At 68.7% G+C, this 20550-nt stretch overlaps 1 protein-coding gene across 6 annotated transcripts; it reads left to right on the top strand.

Annotated features, from left to right (window-relative positions):
- The first annotated feature begins 127 nt into the window (after positions 1 to 127).
- On the top strand, positions 128 to 20071 carry AATK (apoptosis associated tyrosine kinase). Of its 6 annotated transcripts, none has more exons than XM_035342505.1 (14): positions 128 to 542; positions 9777 to 9910; positions 10808 to 10949; positions 11769 to 11848; positions 12112 to 12230; positions 12641 to 12728; positions 12937 to 13070; positions 13751 to 13835; positions 14442 to 14581; positions 14727 to 14876; positions 15021 to 18186; positions 18292 to 18457; positions 18557 to 18784; positions 18966 to 20071. In XM_035342505.1, the coding sequence occupies exons 1-14, from the start codon at positions 179 to 181 to the stop codon at positions 18992 to 18994; spliced, it is 5025 nt and encodes a 1674-aa protein (XP_035198396.1). In that variant the 5' UTR covers positions 128 to 178; the 3' UTR covers positions 18995 to 20071. The 6 variants fall into 6 exon arrangements, with proteins under 6 accessions (XP_035198396.1, XP_035198397.1, XP_035198399.1 ...); XM_035342506.1 differs by having other exon boundaries at positions 130 to 542; positions 14460 to 14581; XM_035342508.1 differs by having other exon boundaries at positions 433 to 547.
- The last annotated feature ends 479 nt before the right edge of the window (positions 20072 to 20550 follow it).

A 20550-nucleotide genomic window follows, 5' to 3' on the forward strand; every position in this document is an offset into this window, starting at 1 on the left:
CCCCGTTCCCAACGCGGGGCCGCCCCCCCCCCCCGGCACCGCCGCAGCCCCCGGGCTCGGTTTGCCGGCGCCCAGCACCCCGCTTCCCGCACCAGCACCCCGCACCCCGCACCCCCCGGCCCCCTCCCGGCCCCGCCACCCGGTGGGTGCCGCTCGGGGCCCCGCTGGGCGGCGATGAATGAAGCGTGCCCTCGCCTCCCTCGCCGCCAAATGTCACTCCGGTGCCCTCCCCTGGCTGTGCCGGATGGAAACGAGCCGCGGGGGCTGCTCCGCGGGGGCGCAGCTCGGCTCAGCTCCCCGACCGCTGCTGCAGCCGGGCGGCGTTGCGGTCCCGGGCCGGGGCGCACCGAGGGATCCCCGGGGCTGCGCCGCCTCCGGAGGGCACCGGGGCTGCTTCCCAACGACACCGCCCGCCCGGCCATGCTGCCCGCCGCAGGGAGGAGGACGGAGCCCGGGGCTCAGCCCACAGCCGCCGCCGTGCCGGATCGGTGCCCGGCGGGCACCGCGAGCCCCCGCTGGCGCTAGGACGGCGGCGGAGGTCGGTGAGGTGCGGGGGGCGTGCGGGGGGCGTGCGGGGGTGTGCGGGGCCGTTATGTAAGGCGTCGCGGTGCGGCCTCGCTCGCGCTGCATCTGCAGGAAGGCTTCGCGCAGCGCGGAGCCGGGCTGGCTTTTGTGTGCGCTCGGGGCTGCTGCGGCGTCTGCTCCGCGGTGCTCCCCGGTAGCTGGGGCGCGCAGGCAGCCGGATCTGGCCTCGCAGCCCTCCCGGTGTGGCTTGCACGTGCGAGGGGCACGGGGACAGCCTCACGTGCGGGGTCTGACCCCCGGGAGCAGGCAGCGGGGTGGCAGCGCCCAAAATCCGCGGTGACCCGTGGAGGAGCATCCCTGTGGGGTGCCAGCGCGTTGGCACCGTCCCTTTGTTTGGCAAAGCCGGGGAAGCAGTGCCAGGGCTCGGCACCGAGCACCTGCTGGTGGCACGACCCGTGCCCTCGTGCCTCCAGCAAGGTCCTCGTGCAAAGGAGACCACGCGTTCCCCTCGCTGGACGCAGCTCAGCCCTGGATGCCAGGGTCCCGTGTCCCCTCCGGGGGTCCCTCGTCCCCTCCTCGCCTTTGCGCTGCGCCGCTGCTGCTCGCCGGGAACGGGGTCTGGTGGCTGCCAGGGGCTGAGGCCGTGCAGGGATTTCAACCTGAAGGAGCCCGGGATTTACCCAGCTGGGTCTCTGCCGGCGGAGGCTTGGTTCACAGCCTGCTCGTTATTGATTTGTGTTAGGGAGGAAACCTCTTTATTTGCATCTGAAATGTGGCAGCGCTGGGAATGAAGATGTATTTACTGTCCTCGTCCTTTGGTATAATTTTTCTCTAGGTTTTCTCGAAGCGCCCAATTTGCCATGCTAATCCTGTCAACCTGGGGATTTGCAGGGCACGTTTGATTTAAAAATCCTCCTGCAAGGTTTTCTGTCGCTGCCTATCGCCATGCTGCGGAGCGCGCTCCCGAATCCGGGACTCTGCTGCTGCTACAACTGACACCCACGATTACCGTCAGGAAAAAATTAAAGGGGGGGAAAATGTATTCTCCGTTTCACGGGCTTGTCGGGCTTGGGTGTTTGGCAGCACCTCCCGTCTGCGCGGCGGCCCCGATTTTCCTGGTGCTTGCTGGTGCCTGCATGGAAAAGGAGGAAGGGGCAGAGCCTGGCACGGCAGGCAGGGGCCAGGGCCTCGAGGGCCGAGCCACCCGCGAGGACAGTGCAGGGACAGTGGTGTCACCTGGGGGTGGAGGTGCTGCTGAAGCCCCTGCTCCGTCCCCAGCTTGTGCCATCGGTGAGGCTGCTTGGCTGTGCCCCTGCCAGGCAGTGCCGGTGCCCGGTGCTGCTCTACGGGACTGATGCTCCCCCTCTCGTCCTAGTGCTGGGGGCTCAGGGAGGGGTCCCGGTTCCTCCTCCTGCTGCTTTCCCGTCTCTCTTCACCCATCCGCAGGCCAGAGCTGGGGATGCCCTTGCCTGGTGGCGGGGAGCTGGATCAGGGCTGGGGCTGGGGCTGGGGCTGGTGCTGGGGCTGGGCTCCCACCAGGGTGACCACACCGCGGCCGGGAGCATCACCGCACCCCTGCCTGTCCTGACGGGCCGTGTCCCACCACGTCCCTGTTTGCTTTGAGGCCAAAGATGCTTCCATCCTCTTGCCGTGAAGTCTGTGGCAGCTTCGGCAGTGATGTGAGGATGTCCCCCCTGCTCCCCTCCTGCCCCCGGCTCTGCCGGTGCCCTGGCTCCCAGCCTGGACTTCCCCGTCTCAGACCGAGGAGCACATGTTGAAATCATGAGAAACGTCCTCTCTTCCCCTGCCCATATTTCTTCTTCCCCTTTTCTTTCCGAGCAGCGCAGTGACGACTTTTTAATAACGGAAGAGCAAGCGGAACCGCTGGGTGCGGGGCTCCACTGGGAGACCCCAGTTGGTGTGCTGGGAGGCGCTGGGCTGCTGTGGTGGGCAGCGCTGGGGCTGTGCTGGGGCTGCTCCATGCCCCTGGGGCTGCCGGCACCATCGGTGCCCCATGGCCATGCCCTGGCACTTTGTGAGCCCTGGCATGGCTCCGTCTGCCCCCCACCCCGCTGGGAGCCGCGTGCCACCCGCGTGGCCGACCCTGGTGGGGATTCGGTGGATTCAGCGGGTGCCCCAAGCGTGGCCGTGCAGCCTGGGGGGAGCAGGGTTGGGGTCCCACTCCTGGACCCCACATGTGTCAGGCTAGCGAGGGCTCAGGGCAGTGAGGGGGTCTCTCCACAGCCCCCAGAACATGGGCACATGCGTCATCATAAGGACCCTGCGTGGGAAGGAGCTGGGGGGGGCGCAGCGGCACAGGGGCCGAGCCCCCAGCGGCACCGGGAGCCCCGAACCCCCCTGGCCATGCCCGATGAAGGGGGCTGAGGGCAGGAGGGGGGGGTGCCTCTGGGGCTGGGCACAATGGGGGGGATGTGGGGCAGGGAGCTGGGCCGTGGGGCGAAGGCAGCTGCTATGGGGGTGGCGTGACACCCGGCAGAGCTTGGGGAGCTGCGCGCCCGCCTGGCTGCATGTCTCCTCCAGGAGCTGGTGCGGGGAAAGTGTCAGCGGCATGGGGCCGTCCGTCCATCCGTCTGTGGAGGCAGAGGGGTCCCGCGGGGCGAGGGTGAGGGGCCGTGGGGGGGCTGGCAGCGAGCCCCGTGCTCTCCCCCCCGAGCCTCACAGCTGGGCTGTCGCTGGAAATGGCGTTGGCGCAGCACCGCAGTGCAGCAGGGCAGCTGGGCCCCGCGCTGCGGGAGGACGGATCCAGCCGTCAGCGCCGCTCCCCCGGGGGTGCCCGGTTGCTCTCCTCCTCCCCCCCCCCCCTTTTTTCTTTCCCCTCCTTCCCTCTCTCGGCTTGCTGCTCCCTCCCTGCTCCCCCCGCCCCGCGCGCACGGGTGATTACGTTCTGGATGGCGATACGGATCCCTGTCAAAGCCAATTAGGAGAAATTAATACGCTGAGGTTGAAAGGGCTCCGATCGCGGCGGTGACTCACGGGCTCCCTGCCCGGCTCTCCCCGTCCGGGGGACGTGAGGTGCCAGCGCAGCTCCTGCCCTGCCCGGTGGCACCGGGGACGTGGGGCAGAGCCGGCACTGGCACCGTGCTGCGGGGGTGCGGGGGATGCGCCGGGCACCTGCGTGAACGGCCCCAGCGGTACCAGGGGGCTGCTCCAGGTGGGGGGCTGCATCCAGCTGGGGGGGCTGCGTTTGGCTGGGGCCTGCCTGGTGCTGTACCCCATCCTGCCCCGTCGTGCACTTTGCCTTTGCCTTGTTTGTTTCCCGTGCTCCTTCCGAGCCCTCGCTGATTCCCGGGGCTGGAAAATCCCCACCAGGTCGGGCTCCTCTCATGCCCAGGTCCCAGCCGTGATGCTCATCCCCCGGCTGCGCCTGCCCTTACCCCACGCGGCTCTGGAAGCCCAGCCCGAGCTCGTGAAGCTGCTGGGAGCTGTGGGGTGGGGGTCCCGGCTGTGCCCTGCAGCTGCTCGTAGTCTCTGCTCCCCTCTGGCTGCCCCATCCCCAAAAAGTCCCTGTCCCTTTGGGGCCAGGCTGAGCCGTGGGGACCCTGCGGGACGCAGCCTGGAGCAGCTCCCGGACGGGGCAGCCCCGGGGAGGCCGGAGGGTGCCAGGGCTCACGCGGAGGGGAGGGAAGCCGTGCTGACACAGCGTGCCTGGGGACAGCAGAACAGATCTCCTCTGGGCATTAACCTCCCCGAAGGCCCCGAGGAAGCATTATCTGAGCATGCTGCTCGGCTGGTGTAGGGCAAGTACTGCTCCAACGGCGTTTGCCATCGCCGGAGCTCTGAACCAAGCCGGGTCCCTGAGCGGCGTGGGGGTTAAATGCCTGGGGGGGTGCAGCAAACCTGGCCCCGGGCTCGCTGGGGTCCCACGCAGTGCTCCGGCACCTACAGGGTGAGAAATACCACAGGGAGCCAGGTGGGGGACCTGGGACCAGCCTGAGCGTGCCGGGCTCCTTGGGGCAGCCGGGAGGGGGTCTCCATCCCAAAGGGCAGCCGCACGGATGGCACAGGGTGCTGGGGGCTGCTGGATCTGCTGCTCAGAGGGGGCTGGGGGCTCAGGGGGTGCTGGGGCTCGCCGAGGGGACCAGGCTGTGTTGGGCAGCGCTGCGAGGGTTTGGCTGCCGGAGGAAGCAGGAGCAGGTTCAGGATTTCCTGCAAGTGGCTGTGCCTGCAGCAGGGACGAGGGGAGCGAGCGCCGGGGGCCAGAGGCCCCATTTCCGTCCCCTCGCCTCTCCCAGCCGTGGCCGGTGCCCTCCCTCACCGCCTGCCGCCGCGTTTGTTTCAACTCTGGAGCGAAGGAAAGTTCCAGTGTAGAGGCAGGCAGGGAGTGGGGGTGCAGCAGGGACGGGCTCTCGGTGTCTGCAGGGAGAAGGGGACCCCGGGGGCGGCCGGGGCTGCGGGGGGCTGTGCACCCCCAGTTGGCACCGAGCAGCCGTCCTGCTCCTGCTCTCAGCATCCCCGACACCCCATGGGTGGCTGGGCGTAGAGCCCCAGCACCCGGGGCTCCGTCACACCAAAGAGGCTTGCTAAAATCCCATCCCCTTAATTCTCAGGGTCTCTTCCCCTCGCCCGCTGCAGCTGGAGCTGTTTGGAGACCTGTGAAAGGGGCTGGCGGAGCTGGGGAAGGCGTCGCGCAGCCGAGTGCTCCGAAACTGGGGCAGGCAAAGGGGAGCTCCCTGGGGCTGGGCACAGCGCATGGCATCGGCCCTGAAAATCAGAGGGACCCTTCCCTGCGGCTGGGGGTGGGCAGGGACCCGCCGTGTGTGCCCCAGCCCCCGGACCCTGCCTTTCTGCCTGCCCCTGGGGCATCCCCGGGCATCCCAAGCCATCGGGGCCACCCAATGCTGCTCCCAGCCAGAGGTCAGAGGCACGTGGGGATGCGCTCGGCTTCAGCCTCTCGCAGGAGCCCTGCTCGCCTCTGTTTTTGGAGCTGAAGCTGCTTGTTTCATAACGTCGCCGAGCATTTCTGATAAAAATAGGCTGCCCCGCTCCACGCGGCTTCGCTGCCGCCGTTACGTAAAGGCTGCTTCGCCGGCTGCTGGGAGCCTGCTCCTGGCCTTGCTTGTGGTGCTGTGCCCATGGTGCCGTGCCCGTGGTGCCGTGCCCGTGGTGCTGAGCTCTCTCTTGCCGCCCATGGTGCGGGTGCGAGGAGCCCACGCTGTCCCCTGGGATTTCGCTTCAGCCACGGCCGCGGGTTTGCTGTGATGGAGCCGGAGCCGGAGCGTCCCTGCGGCGTGGGAGGCGTCACAGTGATTGCCTTCAGGCCTGATTTAAAACGCCGAGCAAGGGAATGCGATTGAAATCATCAATTAATCTTGCTTCGCGTGCTTTTTTAATTATTATTTTCTCAGAAGAAGAAGGTGAAAGTTGTCCGTGGCTGGCGTGTACCCACTTGAAATGCGGGGCTGCAGCGGGAGAGGCTTTGATGGAGGAACTTGATTTTTTTGTTCCTAATCAAGCTGACGCGCTCGGTGTGTGCACAACAATGATGCAGCTCGGCCCGCACTTATCGCAGCCCTGATTTTTATTTCATCACGTTAGAAAATGATGGATGATATTTTTTTTTTTATTTTCCACCTAATTATTTTTTACTGCTAATTCGTCCCAAGATGATAAAACCAGAATGAAGAGGCACGAATCAATCCTTTTAAAATCCTCCTGCACCGGTTACCCGAGCCCGCATGAACAGACGCATACGGAGAGCGGGTCATCGAGGCACGCCTCGCATTTAAAATTGAAATCTGGTAAATCCTGGAGGGGCTGACGGGGTGGCACTGATGGGAGAAGGTCTCCGGGGCTGTGTTGGGTGCTACGCCTTCGCACCCCGGGTTTGGTTGCCAATAGGGGAGCACAGCCCTGCCCGCGGGCTCCTGCGTGGCTGCAGCCGGACCCAGCTCCCCATGGGTGACCCTGGGTGTGCCCCGGTGCCTCAGTTTCCCTCCGGGGCTGCGAGGAGCAGCCTCGTGTCGGCGTGCTAAATGGCAGCGGACGGCTTCTTGCTGCCTGGATGCATATGGGTGAGCAGAGCGCTCATCCTTTGAGGTGTAAAATTGCTTTCCTGGAAGCTGCCCACAGATCCGGGCCCTTCGTCTGGCCGGGGATTAAAATGTTACCAGGGTTGTGCTTGCTCTGGGAGAGCGGCTGGGAGCAGCTGGAAATGGCGATGGGACCTGAGAGTTTGAACCCAGCCCAGCACCCTGCCCGAATCCGGCCCCAGCACCTGCACCCTGCCCGAATCCAGCCCCTGAACCTGCACCTGCACCCTGCCCACACCCAGCCCTGTACCTTGCACCCTGCCCAAACCCACACCCAGCCCCGTGCCCTGCCCAAATGCAGCCCCAGCACCCGCACCCTGCTCGAACCCGCACCCAGCCCTGCACCCTGCCCAGACCCAGCCCTGCACCCTGCGGTCCCACATGGGGTCCTGCTCCTTGTTGGAACAGACGGGGCAATGCCATAGGGCAGGGACCTCCCGGGGTGCTTTCCCCTTGTCCCACCCCCTCACACCTAGCTGCCACCGGTGCCGGAGAGGGTCCCTGGGGCAATGGTGGGGTGACAAAAGGTGTCAGAGTGCCGTGGGGCAATGGGTGTCCCGGTTGTTCTCCCCGAGCATCCCCACCCTGCGGGCAGCGGGTCCTTGTTCCGTGCTGCAGGTGCCGGGTGGGGAAACTGAGGCACGGTAAAGTGCCTAGAACGGGACCTCCAGCAAGGGGCTGGGGGACGGAGGGGGGGGTCTTGGGTGTTTGCCCCAGCAGGAAAGGAAGGAAAAGGGGCCAAGAGCAGGCGGCTGCTTGGGCAGGACCCCGCAGGGCAGGACCCCGCTGCTGCCCACCCGGCTGTCGGTGCGGAGCCGTGCGGGGAGCCCCGGGCTCTCCCCTTCCGCACACGTCAGCCCCGCTCCTCGCCCGCTCCCGCCGGGCAGAGGCGAGCGGCGGCCGCGGCAGCATCCCGGCGGCGCGCGATGGCTGGCGGAGCGGCCGCAGGCGCTCGGCGAACGTGAGTCAGCAAAGGAGCCGGGAAGGGCTGAGAGCCCTTTGCTGCGGGGCTCTGGGGGGGGGGGGGCTGCAGCCTTTCCCGGTGCCTTTTAAGAAAGGGATTTGTTTTATTTTTTGGGGGGTGGAGGGAGGGTTGTCCTGAGCCTGGTGGGCGATGCAACAGGATGCGGGGTGCAGCACTGCGGGGAGAGCTGCGCCCTGCTGCGCCCCACGGCTGCAGTGGAGCGGGGTTGGGGCAGGTGCCACCCTGGGGTCTCCTCTGAGTGCCACCCCCCTGTCCTCTGCTGTCCCCCCAGCCTGGGGCCAGGGCTCTGCGTTGCCTGCCTTGCGGGCAGCGCTGGAGCATCCCCGCTCGGGGGCTGGCCCCCAGTGATGCAGCAGTTCCTGCTGCCTTTCCCGGCCAGGCTGGGGATGCACCGAGCTGGCCGTTCTCAGCGTGACCCCGCGGCGAGGCTGGGCTGTTGTGGGGGGCGAGCTGCGGCTGGGAGGGTCCTGCGGGACCCCTGTAGCTTGGACTGGGAGGGGGGTTCATGGACGTACCAGAAAGAGCGGTGCAGGGTGCTCCTGGGGTGCTGGTGACCCCCCTCCTGCCCCGGTCTGGGTTCAGCCCTGGGGTGCTGCCCCCCAGCCCCAGCTCTGCCCCCCAAGCTGCTGGTTCCCAGCCTTGGTGCAGGGGCTGTGCGGTGCCAAGGCCGGGGAGGGAACGGGGCCGGTCACGGCTCCCACGCCGCCAGTTGTGCAGGTGGGGAAACTGAGGCAGGAGCGGGCAGCCCCCGCTGCGCCTTGTTTTGGGAACTGCTTCATCCGAAAAGCTCCATTTCCTGAGCCGTGGCCTTGGGGAGGCTCAGCTGACGGTCCCTGCTGGAAAGGCTTCTGTCGCCGCGCTCTGCTCCCCTGTCGGCATTCAAAAGGCTCTGCTCGGTGAGTCATTTTCTCTCTTGCTGTCCCACTATCCAAGGAAAATGGTGACATTCGCTGTACAAAGTGTGTTCACCATGGAAACGAGCTGAAAGCAGAGAGAATGCCACCCCCGGCTCCTCCCAGGTTTCGGCTGTGCATCGCTGAGCCTCAGAAGATGGCTCTGGGGCTCCTCGGCGAGCACCGACACCTCGGCGAGCTCTGGGGCCAGCTCCGGGCCGGCCGTGCTGCGAGGGCACGGGGCGAGCGGGGCCACCCGCAGCCCTCCTGCCCTTCAGGTGCTTCCCAAGGGCACGCGGTGCGGGGGCAGAGCTGTGCTGGCACTGCCGGCCCTGCTCCCTGGTGCTGAGCCCAGCATGGAGCTGCTGCAGGCGGGAGGGTTGGGGTCGGTGACGGCGCAGCCCCCGGCACTGGCGATGCCCCGAGGTCCATGCGTGGGAGCAGCTCCGAGCGGCTCAGCACCGCGCTTGGTGGCCTGGAGCGTGGCTGCGGCGCTGGGCTGGGGTCTGGGAGGGGGACGTGTGGCTGGATGGCACCGCGACCCTGCCCTCGGTGCCGCGGGGACGGCACCGCGCTGCTGCCTGCGGCTCCGGGAGCAGCTCCCCGGTGCAGGCGGGCGCTCAGGGACGCGCTCGGTGCCGGCGCTCGGTGCCGCTGCGGCTCCCTGCTGGCAGCGCCGGGGCCTTCTGCTTCCTCCTGCCACAATCCGCCGGTTGTTTGGGAGGCTCTGGGCAGAATAGTAATGTGGCAGCTGCAGCGCGCGGCACGGCCTGGCCGCGGGCGCACCGAGGGCTGGCAGCTGAGGGGACGTGGTGCGGGGTGTGGGCGCCAGGATTTGGGGTTTGTGTGCCGGGAGGTGTGTGGGGCACGGCCAGGAGCATCCCTGTGCCCCGCGGGATGTGGGCTGGGGTTGGTGTGGGGCTTGGGGACACGGGGCTGCGGCTTGCCCGGCGGTGTTTGCCCCCTGATGGAGCCGGGCAGGGTGTGGGGAGCCGTGGGTGTCAGCGGGAGCAGGGGTTTGGGAAGGACCTGGAACCCCCGAGCTGGTGCATGGGGAAATGGTGCATAGGTACCAGGCACGGGGACTCTGCCCCGTCCCACACTGTGCAGGCTGCCTGTGGGGTCCTGCCCCTGCCCTGGGCCCCCCCGTGCTCCCCTCCCTGTCCTGGCCCCGAGCTGGGGGCACAGCGGTGCTGGGGCCCTGCGAGCAGTGCCCCTGCCAGCCCCATCCCAGGGGGCATCCAAAGCTCCCACACTGGGCAGGGACCCCCTGGCTCTGTGTCCTGACCCCTTTTCTGACCCCGTGCCCCCCTGTCCCCACAGACGGCACCCCCCTTAGCGAGCTCTCCTGGTCCTCCTCGCTGGCCGTGGTGGCTGTTTCCTTCTCTGGGCTCTTCACCTTCATCTTCCTCATGTTGGCCTGCCTGTGCTGCAAGAAGGGAGACATCGGCTTCAAGGTGAGCGTGGGGGGCCGGGGCTGCAGCCCCCAGCACAGGGCCAGGCTGCTGTGCACCAGTGCAGGATGTGCCCCAGCTCAGGACGGTGCCGCTCTGGGGAGCTCAGCCCCCCCGTGCATCCCCACGGGCTCAGCATCACGGCAGGTCGTATCCTGACCCTGCGTTGCACAGTGCCGGGATGCTGCAGGGCTCAGCATCGCCGGGGGCCGTATCCTGACCCCGCCGGGCTTCCCTCTCCACGGGGCCAGGCCATGGCATGGTTAAGGGCTGCCGCACGCCCCCGGGGTGGGAGGCACCCTGACCTCAGAGGCACAGAATGTGCCGAGAAACAGTTTTCCCTAATTGCTGGCATTTTTGTGGAGGCTTGTGGCGCCCGCGCGGCAGGAGGGGGTCAGGCAAGGGGAGGGGGGGGACACGCCGGGCCGTTGTGTAACCATCCCACACCGTCCGGAGCACCTCTCCGTGCCGCAGGGGAACAATGAGCCCCCTCGTGCCCCCGTGCCAGCTATATAGGGGCGCTGAGCTGCGGCCGGGCACTGCCCGTGCCTGGTGGGTCGCGGTGCACAGCAGCACCCCGGGGGGGAAACGCTGCTGGCGGCGTTGGCAGCACCATGAGAGGCGGCTGGGCTGGGGCAGGGCGATGCTCACCCTCGCCTACCTGCTCGCCAAGGCGGCTTTCGGGAGCCGGGCGCTGTACGGGTGCCGCTGCCAGGTATTGGGGCCGGGGGATGGCACAGCGCCTGCCGCCGGGGGAACCTTCCTGGGGTCTCCGTGCACGGGGGTGTGTGATGTACGGGGGGTGTGGGGGACGTGGGACAGGCTGCGGGGAGCCCGCGGGGTCAGTTGTCTCTGCTCGGTGTGTGTCCCCCCTGCGTGCCCCCCTCCGCCCCGGCCCAGGAGTTTGAGAACGCCGAGGGGGACGACTACGTGACGGAGTTCTCGGCCCAGGGCTCGCCCGCCCCGCAGCATGGCCCCGAGGTCTACATCCTGCCCCTCACCGAGGTCTCGCTGCCCATGGCCAAGCAGCCGGGGCGCTCAGGTAAGCCGAGGGGTGGGCACCGGGACCCCCGTGCACCCTGCCCCTGCGCCACCGTGCTGTGGGGTGGCTCCGGGAGGGATGACCCCAGCCAAAGGGGTTAGCCAAAGCAACTCCCGGGCAGGGGCAGGATGCTGAGGCCCCTCTGCACCAGGGTCCCTGCTGGCCAGCACCCTGAACCCTTCCCTGGCACCAAGGGGAGCGGCGTGCGTCCCCGCCAGGGTGCAGCGGGACACGGAGTGCCCCGTCCCATGCCATCCACCAGCCCCAGCCCTGCGTAAACAAGGCAGCGAGTGGGAGAGGAATCTGGGGGGGGGGGAGGTGCTGTGCCACAGCCCCCTCGCTCCCATTGTGGCGCTCCCCGGCTCGGAGAATGGCAGCAGTGTGACGGGGCCAGGGCGGCGCAGCACAGCCCAACAATGGCCCCATTGCTGCACCCCTTGGCATGGGTGCCTGAGGGGCAGGACCTGCACCGGGAGGGGGCCGGGGAGGGGGGGTAAATGCCAGCGCTCAGCTCGGCTGCGCTCCGCTCTCCCCATCCCTGGGGAGGAGAAGGGGTGGGGGATGGTGCCCGGGCACACCGGTGCCCCACGTCCCCCAGCCAGCACGGCTGCAGGAGGATGCCCGGCAGGGAGAGCGCCCTGGCTGCGGGGTGCCTGGGGCTGTGCCCCCCGCTGCTGAGGGGACAGCAGCCGGGGACAGCGTGGGGTGGCACAGCGGGGACACCGGGACTCGGCCGGCACCGGCGGGTAACGGGGGCGGGCTGAGCGCGCGGGCGCACGGGCGCGTGGGCGCACGGGCAGCTGGATGTGTGCTTTACAGTGCAGCTCCTCAAGTCCGCGGACCTGGGGCGGCAGAGCCTGCTGTACCTGAAGGAGATCGGGCATGGCTGGTTCGGAAAGGTGAGCGCCGCCGTGGGGGCAGAGCCGGGGCCGTGGGGGCACGGGGACGTCGGGACACGGGGACGTTGGGGCAGTGGGACACCGGGGCACTGGGGCAGGGCGCATGCAGGATCCGGTCCCTGCAGGGCTGCTCCAGCTCTCGTGCCACGCCGGGCCGGGGGCTGCAGGGGGCTGCGTGTGCCTGTCGGGACGCCAAACGTGGGGGTCAGGGCTGGGGATTGCTGGTGAGGATGGAGCGGGACGCGTCTGCCCCTTGCCCCGAGGTGTTCCTGGGGGAGGTGAACTCGGGCATCAGCAGCACCCAGGTGGTGGTGAAGGAGCTGAAGGCCAGCGCCAGCGTGCAGGACCAGATGCAGTTCCTGGAGGAGGCTCAGCCCTACAGGTAGGTGCGGGGTCGCTCCGTGGTGCCGATCCCGTGCTGGGCACATCTGGCACCAGGCTGCTGGGGGTCGGGGGGGAGCCCCCAAGCTGCGGGCTGTCCCCCCCATGTCACACCTGGCTGAGCAGAGCTGTCACACGGAAGACGCTGGGAGCCTGGCCGAGCTCTCCGTGCAGCATGGCTCTGTCCTGGGGCTCGCTGGCTGTGGGGTGCGGGGAGCCGCTGGTGTCCGGCCCCGGCTGCGCTGAGGTCATGGGCACAGGGGGAGGGGGGTGCAGAGCTGGCCTGTGCCCTGCCAGAGCTGAACAAATGCCCCTTTGTGGCGTGTCCTGGGGTGCTGGGACACAGTGGTACCGCCACCCCCAGCTCCGGCTGGCTCGGTGCCGACGTGCCCCTCGCTCTGCCCCTCGCAGGGCCCTCCAGCACACCAACCTGCTGCAGTGCCTGGCCCAGTGCGCCGAGGTCACCCCGTACCTGCTGGTGATGGAGTTCTGCCCGCTGGTGAGTCCCCCGTGTCCCCAGGGAGCCACCGCGGGACCATGGCTAGCCTCTGTGGCCACTCGAGCTGCCGAACGGCGTGCCATCGTGGCGGGGAGGCACGAGGCACGGCTCTGCCGGGCTTGGCACAGCTCAGCCCTGACGCCAGCCGAGAGCAGAGCCAGCACCTGGGGCAGGAGGGGACCGGGGTGACGGTGGCACCGCCCCGCAGGGTGACCTGAAGGGATACCTGCGGAGCTGCCGGGGGGCCGACACCATGGCCCCGGACCCGCTGACCCTGCAGAGGATGGCGTGCGAGGTGGCCTGCGGCGTGCTGCACCTGCACAGGAACAACTACATCCACAGGTAGGCTGCCTTCGGGGGGGGGGACGTGGATTGGGCAGCCCCCCAGGATGCTGACGTCCCCCCAGACCTCTGCTCCTCCTGCCCAACAATATCCTGGTGCTGAGTGAGTTGCACACGGAGACTCCAGCATCAGTGATTTTGTTGAGGAAGGGGAGCGCTGCCGTCGGGGCCACCCCGCCTGAGCTGGGCTGCTCGGGTGCATCCCTGCGAGCGATGCTGTGGCTGGGGGGGGGGGGCATGGGGGGCATGGCATGAGGGGGGGGTTCCTGCGGGTATCCCAGCCTCGGTGGGCCCTGCTCCACCCAGCGGTCTCCCCACCATGCACCCACGCGGTCCCGGTGTGCGCCCCGGCTGCACGCACCCCCTCCAGGGCTGGTGCCAGCACGGGTAGGCAGTGCCCGGGCGTGCGTTGCTCGGGGAACCTGCTTTCTGCTTGGCTCGGCGCGTGACGGATGGACGGATGGACAGAGGCGCAGCTGCAGCTCTGCGCAGGAATTCCTGCTGTGCATTTGGTGGCTGGTTATCGGCACGCCCGGCGCTTGGCCGCCACGCAGCCACCCCGCTCCCAATCCCGCTCCCGGCCACGGGGTGCCCGCGGGTGGTGGCCCCGCAGCCCCTGGGCGGTGGGTGCCCTGTGCCCCCTCCCTGGGGTGGTGACAGCGCCGAGGTTTGCTTGGCAGCGACCTGGCCCTGCGGAACTGCCTGCTCACCGCCGACCTGACCGTCAAGATCGGGGACTACGGGCTCTCGCACTGCAAGTACAAAGTAAGGCTGGTTGGGGTGAGCAGGGGGCGGGGGGAGGCTCAGGGACCTGCTGTGCACACACAGCTCTGCGCACACACACTCACACCTCTCCAACCCTTCCCTGCCGTGCCAGGGCAGCCCCTGGCCCATGCCCTTTGCCGGGGCAGCGGGTGGGTGCTTCCCCAGAGACCACCACCCCAGGGGCTGTGAGCGGTGCTCAGCGCCCCAGGACCGAGCTGTCCGTGTCGGCTCGTCCCCAGGCCGTCTCCATGGCACGAACAGGGCTTTGCTCCCACCAAGTGCCTGGGCTGGATTTGCCCCTTGGCAGCTGCAGAAATGGCAGGGCTGGGGCTGGGAGGCAGAAGGGGAGCAGTGGGAGGAGGACGGGGGTCTGCCCGGGGCTCAGGACGGGGAGACGGAGGGAGCAGGAGGAGAGGGAGGAGGCAGAACACAGGGGTGGCCGGCCTGGAGGAATGGCACGGTGGGGCTGGGGGCTGGAGAGGGAACAGAGCAGGTGCCGGGGGGCTTGGGGTGAGGTTATGGGGTGGCTGGGGGGGAGCTGGGGCAGCTGGCGCGGCGGTGTGGCCGGTCCCTTACGCGTAGGTTTGACGTTCTCTTCTCGTACTGACCCTGCATACTTGGCAGGACGACTACTTCGTGACGGCCGACCAGCTGTGGGTGCCGCTGCGCTGGATCGCCCCCGAGCTCATCGACGAAGTGCACGGCAACCTGCTGATCGTGGACCAGACCAAGGCCAGCAACGTCTGGTGAGCAGGGCGGGGGGCACAGGGGGGCCGCTGCCGGCAGGGCACACAAGCAGGACACGTCGGGGTGCATCGCTTGTGGGGCTGCCGGGTGGTGGTGGGACTGGGAGGGGGTCCCCGTGCGCCCAGCATCCCGCCGTGCCCGCAGGTCGCTGGGCGTCACCATCTGGGAGCTGTTTGAGCTGGGCAGCCAGCCCTACGACCACTACTCCGACCGGCAAGTGCTCGCCTACGCCATCAAGGAGCAGCAGCTGAAGCTGCCCAAGCCCCAGCTGAAGCTGTCGCTGTCGGAGCGCTGGTGAGCGCATCCTGCCCCCTTCCTCTCCCTGTCCCCTGGGGGCTGGGGGCTGTGCTGGGGTCCACCCCGTGCCACGGCTCCGGCACGGCGAGCGGCTGCTGGAGCCGGCGCGGAGCGGCTGTGCTGAGCCCCGCTCTTCGCCAGGTACGAGGTGATGCAGTTCTGCTGGCTGCAGCCCGAGCAGCGCCCGACGGCCGAGGAGGTGCACCTGCTGCTCTCCTACCTCTGCGCCAAAGGCGCGACGGAGGCCGAGGAGGAGTTCGAGAAGCGCTGGAACTCCATGAAGCCCAACAGCAGCGCCAGCGGCAGCCACCACGGCGCCGAGCTCTCCTCCTTCCCGCTGCTGGAGCAGTTCTCGGCCGACGGCTTCCCCTCGGACGGGGACGACATCCTCACCGTCATGGAGACCAGCCACGGCCTCAACTTCGAGTACAAGTGGGAGCACACCAAGACCGAGCACTTCCAGGCCCCCCTGGGGTCCCTGAGCCCCAGCAGCGCCGCCCGCTACCACGACCTCTACTACCCGGCCGCGTCCGCGGGGCGCCTGAGCCTGGGGGTCTCGCCCTCCTGCTACGAGTGCAAGCAGCCCGGCTGCCCCGGCCTGCCGGCGCCCGGCGTGGTGCCCATCCTGGGCGCCCACAGCCCCTCGCTCGGCAGCGAGTACTACATCCGCATCGAGGGCCCGGCCGAGGGCAGCGCCGAGCTGGACTACGCCATGTGCTCCTACAGCCCCGAGGGCGAGCGGGGCTCCCCGCGGCCCCCGTCCTGCTGGAGACCCCAGGGCACGCGTGGCGGCAGCACCTACGACTCCGACAGCAGCCCCACCGTCTCCCTCAGCATGGAGCCGCTGCTGGGCCACGCGCCGGCGGGCGAAGGCTCGTGGGAGTGCGCCGAGTACTACCCCTACGCCTGCCCGGGGCAGGAGCAGCGCGCCTACGAGCCGTCCCCCGGCCACGGTGCCCAGCGGTACCTGCTGGAGGACGAGCACGCCGAGCCGGGTGGCAAGGACTGGCCCGTGCCCGGCTTCCAGCACAGCATCTTCGCCGACCCGCTGGGCGTCTCCCCCTCGGTGAACTGCGCCTACAGCCCCCGGGGGTACGGGCAGCCCCCGGGGCAGAGCGCGGCCCGGCCGGACTGCGTGGCGCTGGAGCTGGGCGACGACAGCCCCCCGGGCGCCCCCCTCCCGGAGGGTGCCAGCCCCCCGGCCCCGCAGCAGCCCTGGGCCTCCAACAGCTCCTCCAACAACAACATCGGAGGCGGCAGCAGCAGCCCGGCCGCCCGCGAGCCTGGAGACAGCTGGTGCTACCGCCGCATGATCACCTTCCGCGGGCTGATGGCCAAGCCGCTGGGCACCGTGCCGCGTGGCCAGCCCCAGCTCGGGGGGTCCCCGCCGGGCCTCGATTTCCGCCGCCCGCGGCAGGATCAGGCCCCCAGCACGGCCGGCGGCTCCTCCCCGTGCCGCTCGCCCTCCCCGCGGAGCCAGGCCTGGCAGAGCCGTGACTCATCAGCCTCCGGCCGCTCGCAGGCGGCGGCGCTGGCTGGCGTCCCCGGCACGCCACGGGGCCCCGGTGCAGCCCCGGCAGCCGTAGCCGGGGCCCAGCCGTGCCCGCAGGATGCCCGCCCGGCTGAGGGCACGGAGGGGAGCAGCCCTGCCCGCAGCCCCGTGCCGCGCGCCACGGCTGTGCTGGGGCTGGGGGAGGCTGCCCCCATGGCTGGCACCGCTGCCCCGAACCCTGGGCCCCCCACGGAGCCCGGTGTAGACGGTGCCCAGCCCTCGCCGGAGGCTGTTGAGGCACCGGTGCCCGGGGAGGCCGCTGCGGACAGCAGCACGTGTCCTGCCAGCGACACGGACAGGACCCCGGACAAGACGTTCTCCAGCACCAGCTTCCCCGGTGGGGACGACGGGAGCGACGAGGACACGGCAGAGCTGACCTCCGGCGTCTTCACTGACTTCTCCGGGGACTACATGGAGAGGGTGGACATGGCCCCGGCGTTCAAGTCCCTGCAAAAGCAGGTGGGGACCCCAGATTCCCTGGAGTCCCTCGACATCCCCTCCACAGCCAGCTCCTGCGAGGTCTTCAGCCCCACCGCCTTCGTGCCCGCTGGGCAGCCCAAGGCGCTCGACAGCGGCTACGACACCGAGAACAACGAGTCCCCCGAGTTTGTCCTCAAGGAGCCCCACGAGCCCCGAGAGCCAGAGGCCTTTGGCCAGCTGGGGAAGCCGCCCCCAGGGCTGCCGGGGGGTGAGGGTGACGGCCCGGCCCCTGAGACGCGGCTCTCGGCATCCTTCAGCGCCGAGCTGCACGGCCTCTCCGAGAAGAACCCGTACCGCGACTCTGCCTACTTCTCCGACTACGACACCGAGGCCGAGCGTGGCCCCAAGGACGACGAGGACAGTGACGGGTCTGAGACTCCGGAGGCAGAGAAGGAGGGGTCCCAGCCCCACGCACAGGACCTGGGACAAGCCCCCGGGCTGGGCGAGGACCAGCTGCACCCCCCAGGAGCCCCCGGGAGTCCCCCGGCAGCGCCCAGCACAGCAGAGGCATCTGAAGCGCCGGACTTGGGGGTCTCAGCAGGGGACTGGAGGGGGGCAGAGGCTGGGGATGCCCCAGCTGGCCCCATGGCACAAGAGGTTGGCACCGACCTCAGAGCCACAGGCACGGGGCCGGGCACCGATGAAGACACACCAGGGGTCTGCGGCATCCCTCCAGGCTCCGTGCCGCCCAAGACTTTCTTCTTGTCCCCAGTGCCAGCGAGCCCCGAAGAGCCAGCGTCGGGCAGAGGGACCCCCGTGGCTGAGGGCCTCCCCGGACTGGGGGGGGATGCGGCGGGGGGCGAACAGACTGTGTCCCCCACGCCAGGGCTGGGGGAAGCGGGGCTGTCCCCAGAGGGCACCGGGGTGGGCATCGCCCCCGGAGGGGACGCGCCAGGGGGTCCCAGCACGCTGCTATCGGGGGGTGGGTCACCAGTGCGCTCCCCCCCGGGGCTCTCCCTGCTCCCGTCCGCCCGGGAGCCACGGCCGGCCACCTCGGAGCGCCGAGAGGAGCCGGAGGAGGAGGAGGAGGACACGGAGGACAGCGACGAGTCGGACGAGGAGCTGCGTTGCTACAACATCCAGGAGCAGAGCGAGGAGAGCGAGGAGGAGCCGGCGGCCGTGCCCATCGTGGTGGCCGAGAGCCACAGCAGCAGGAACCTGCGCAGCCTCCTCAAGATGCCCAGCCTGCTCTCCGAGGCCTTCTGCGAGGACCTGGAGCGCAAGAAGAAGGCCGTGTCCTTCTACGACGATGTCACCATCTACCTCTTCGACCAGGTGAGGGCAGGGCCTGGGGAGGGCGCGTGGCGGTGGGCACGGCCCAGGGGCATTTTGAGCCCCAGGTTTGGCACCATCAAGCCACCAGCATCTCCTCCCTCGCAGGAAAGTCCCACGCGGGAGCTGGGCGAGCAGAGCTTCCCGGACACCCCCGAGCCTTCAGGGCAGCCCCCGGCCAGCGGCAGCCCCACGAGCCCCACGAGCCCCGCCAGCCCCACGGACAGGCTGAGCGCCTCTGACGACTCCTCGGACGGCAACGCCTCAGAAGAGAGTAAGGGGGGTGGTGGGGGCAGGGGAGGGTCTTGGGGCCGGGCGGGTGATCCCCCCTCCACGGTGGGCTCAGCCCCAGCCCCCTCGCTCTGCGTCACAGGCGGTGGCTTCGAGTGGGACGACGACTTTCCGCTCATGCCGGTGAAGCCGTCGCTGATGTCCTCGCTGTCGGGGACGCCGGCGGAGCCTGACCCGTCCGTCCCCGCGCTGCTGCCGGCGCCCAAGCAGGTGCTGCCCCTCCAATTCTCCCGCTTCACGGTCTCGCCTGCCCCGGTGTCCCGGTTCTCCATCACCCACGTCTCCGACTCGGACATGGACTCCATAGGAGGTGAGTCCCCGCCGCGTGCCCACCCCAACCATCCAGGTGCCTCTCCCAATGCCACCCCCCCCTGCAGCCCGGACACTTGGTGACCTGTGTCCCCTCGGGGACCGGTCACCCCCGGGCCACCTCGTCCCTACGAGCACCGTGCCCGGTGCCCCCCTCACGCCGCCTCTCCGCTCCTTTGCAGGCAGCAGCGAAGACGGTGACCGGGAGTGAGCCAGCCTGGGTGCTCACCTGCTAGCGCCCTTGGCACCGGCACCGGCCGGCGGCCACGGAGGACAGGGGCGGCCGGAGTGGGGCCTGACCCGGGCTCCCGGCACCGAGCTCCGTTTATTTTTAGGGGGATTTGGTCGGAAGGAGTTTGTGGGTGCTGCTGCTGGTCGGAGCCGGGCACGGCGCGGGGCGAGGCGGTGGGTGCCGGCCGTGGGCGCGCGAGCGGATGGCTGCGCGTGTATACATAGCTATATATATATATGGAGAGACATATATATAAATTATAGCATTTACGGGGTAGTGCCCTGACCTTGCTAACATTTGCGGAGTCCCCCCCACCCCAGTGAAGACCCCCCCCCTTGGCTTCTCGCCCACGTGTGCTCCCGAGGCGGTGTTTGTCCCCACGTCCCCCCTGTGCCGTGCACCTCGATGCCCCCCCCGTGTCCCTCCCTGCCCGGGCTGGCGCTGGCTCTTGGTGGCTGGGGGGCGGCTGGGGGGGTTTCCAGGGCCTGCAGCACAACTCGGGGGGGTCCGGGGAGCTCCCAGCCCTCGCGTTTTGCCTGGCCTTTCTGGGGAGCAGCCCCCGGCACAGGGAGGGACCCCCCCGGGGGGGTGGAGAGGCTGGGGGGGGGAGCCGCCAACCCAACTATTTTTTTATTTAAAAAAAAGAAAAAAAAATACAAAAAAAAAAAAAAAAAAAAAAAAAACACAAAACTTGCTGTTGACAGAACTCACATCGACGCGGTTTTAAGTTATTGTTGCCAAAGAGATGTAAAGAGTTTGTGGAGGCATTGGGGGGGGTGGGGGTGGGGTTCTTGCGGTTTGTTCGTTCAGGGTTTTTTTTGTTTGTTTTTTTTTTAATTCATTTAAGGCTTAGGATAATTGTGCAATTCCAGCTTCCAGAAGGAAATGGGACTAAGCGGAGCTGAGCGAAACCTTGAAGTCAGGGCTGTTTCCTTTGGGGGCCAATAGACCAAACCCTGAGGTGAGAAATGCCCCCGCCAGCCCCCCTTCCCTGTCCCCCCGTCCCCTTGTCCTGCAGCCCGGGCTGGCTCCCGTGGGTGCGTGGGGTGAGTGCACGCGGGCACGGACACATGTGTGCGCACACACAAGCACATACACACGCGTGTGGCTCCGTGCCACGGGATGGGGCTGGTGCCGGGGCTGCTTTTGGCCCCGGGGAGGGCACGGGGGGGCTCAGTGCTGCAGCACGAGCCCGTTCCCCAGCACGGCACGGGGGGCAAATGCCACGGGGTGAGGCGCAGCCTCGCCGGGCACCACGTCCCTTCCCAGCCTCGCACCTTCACCAGCCCACCCTGACCTCGTGCCTGCTGCCGGTGCCACGTCTTCGTCCCCCGAGGGACGAGCGGGATCCCCAGCCCCAGCCCCGAAGGCCGGGGAGGCTGCGCCTGCCCCGTGCCGTCCCTGCTGTGCCTCCCGCAGCCTTCCTAATCCACTGAGCTCAATTAGTGCTTCATTCAAGTGCTTTATTTCAGCTCCAAACCGGCCCTAGCCCCCTGTCCCCAGCCATGCCCTAGCGTTGCTCCGCCGGGCTCCCT

This window comes from Oxyura jamaicensis, chromosome 18, assembly GCF_011077185.1.
Source record: "Oxyura jamaicensis isolate SHBP4307 breed ruddy duck chromosome 18, BPBGC_Ojam_1.0, whole genome shotgun sequence".
Lineage (NCBI taxonomy): Eukaryota > Metazoa > Chordata > Aves > Anseriformes > Anatidae > Oxyura > Oxyura jamaicensis.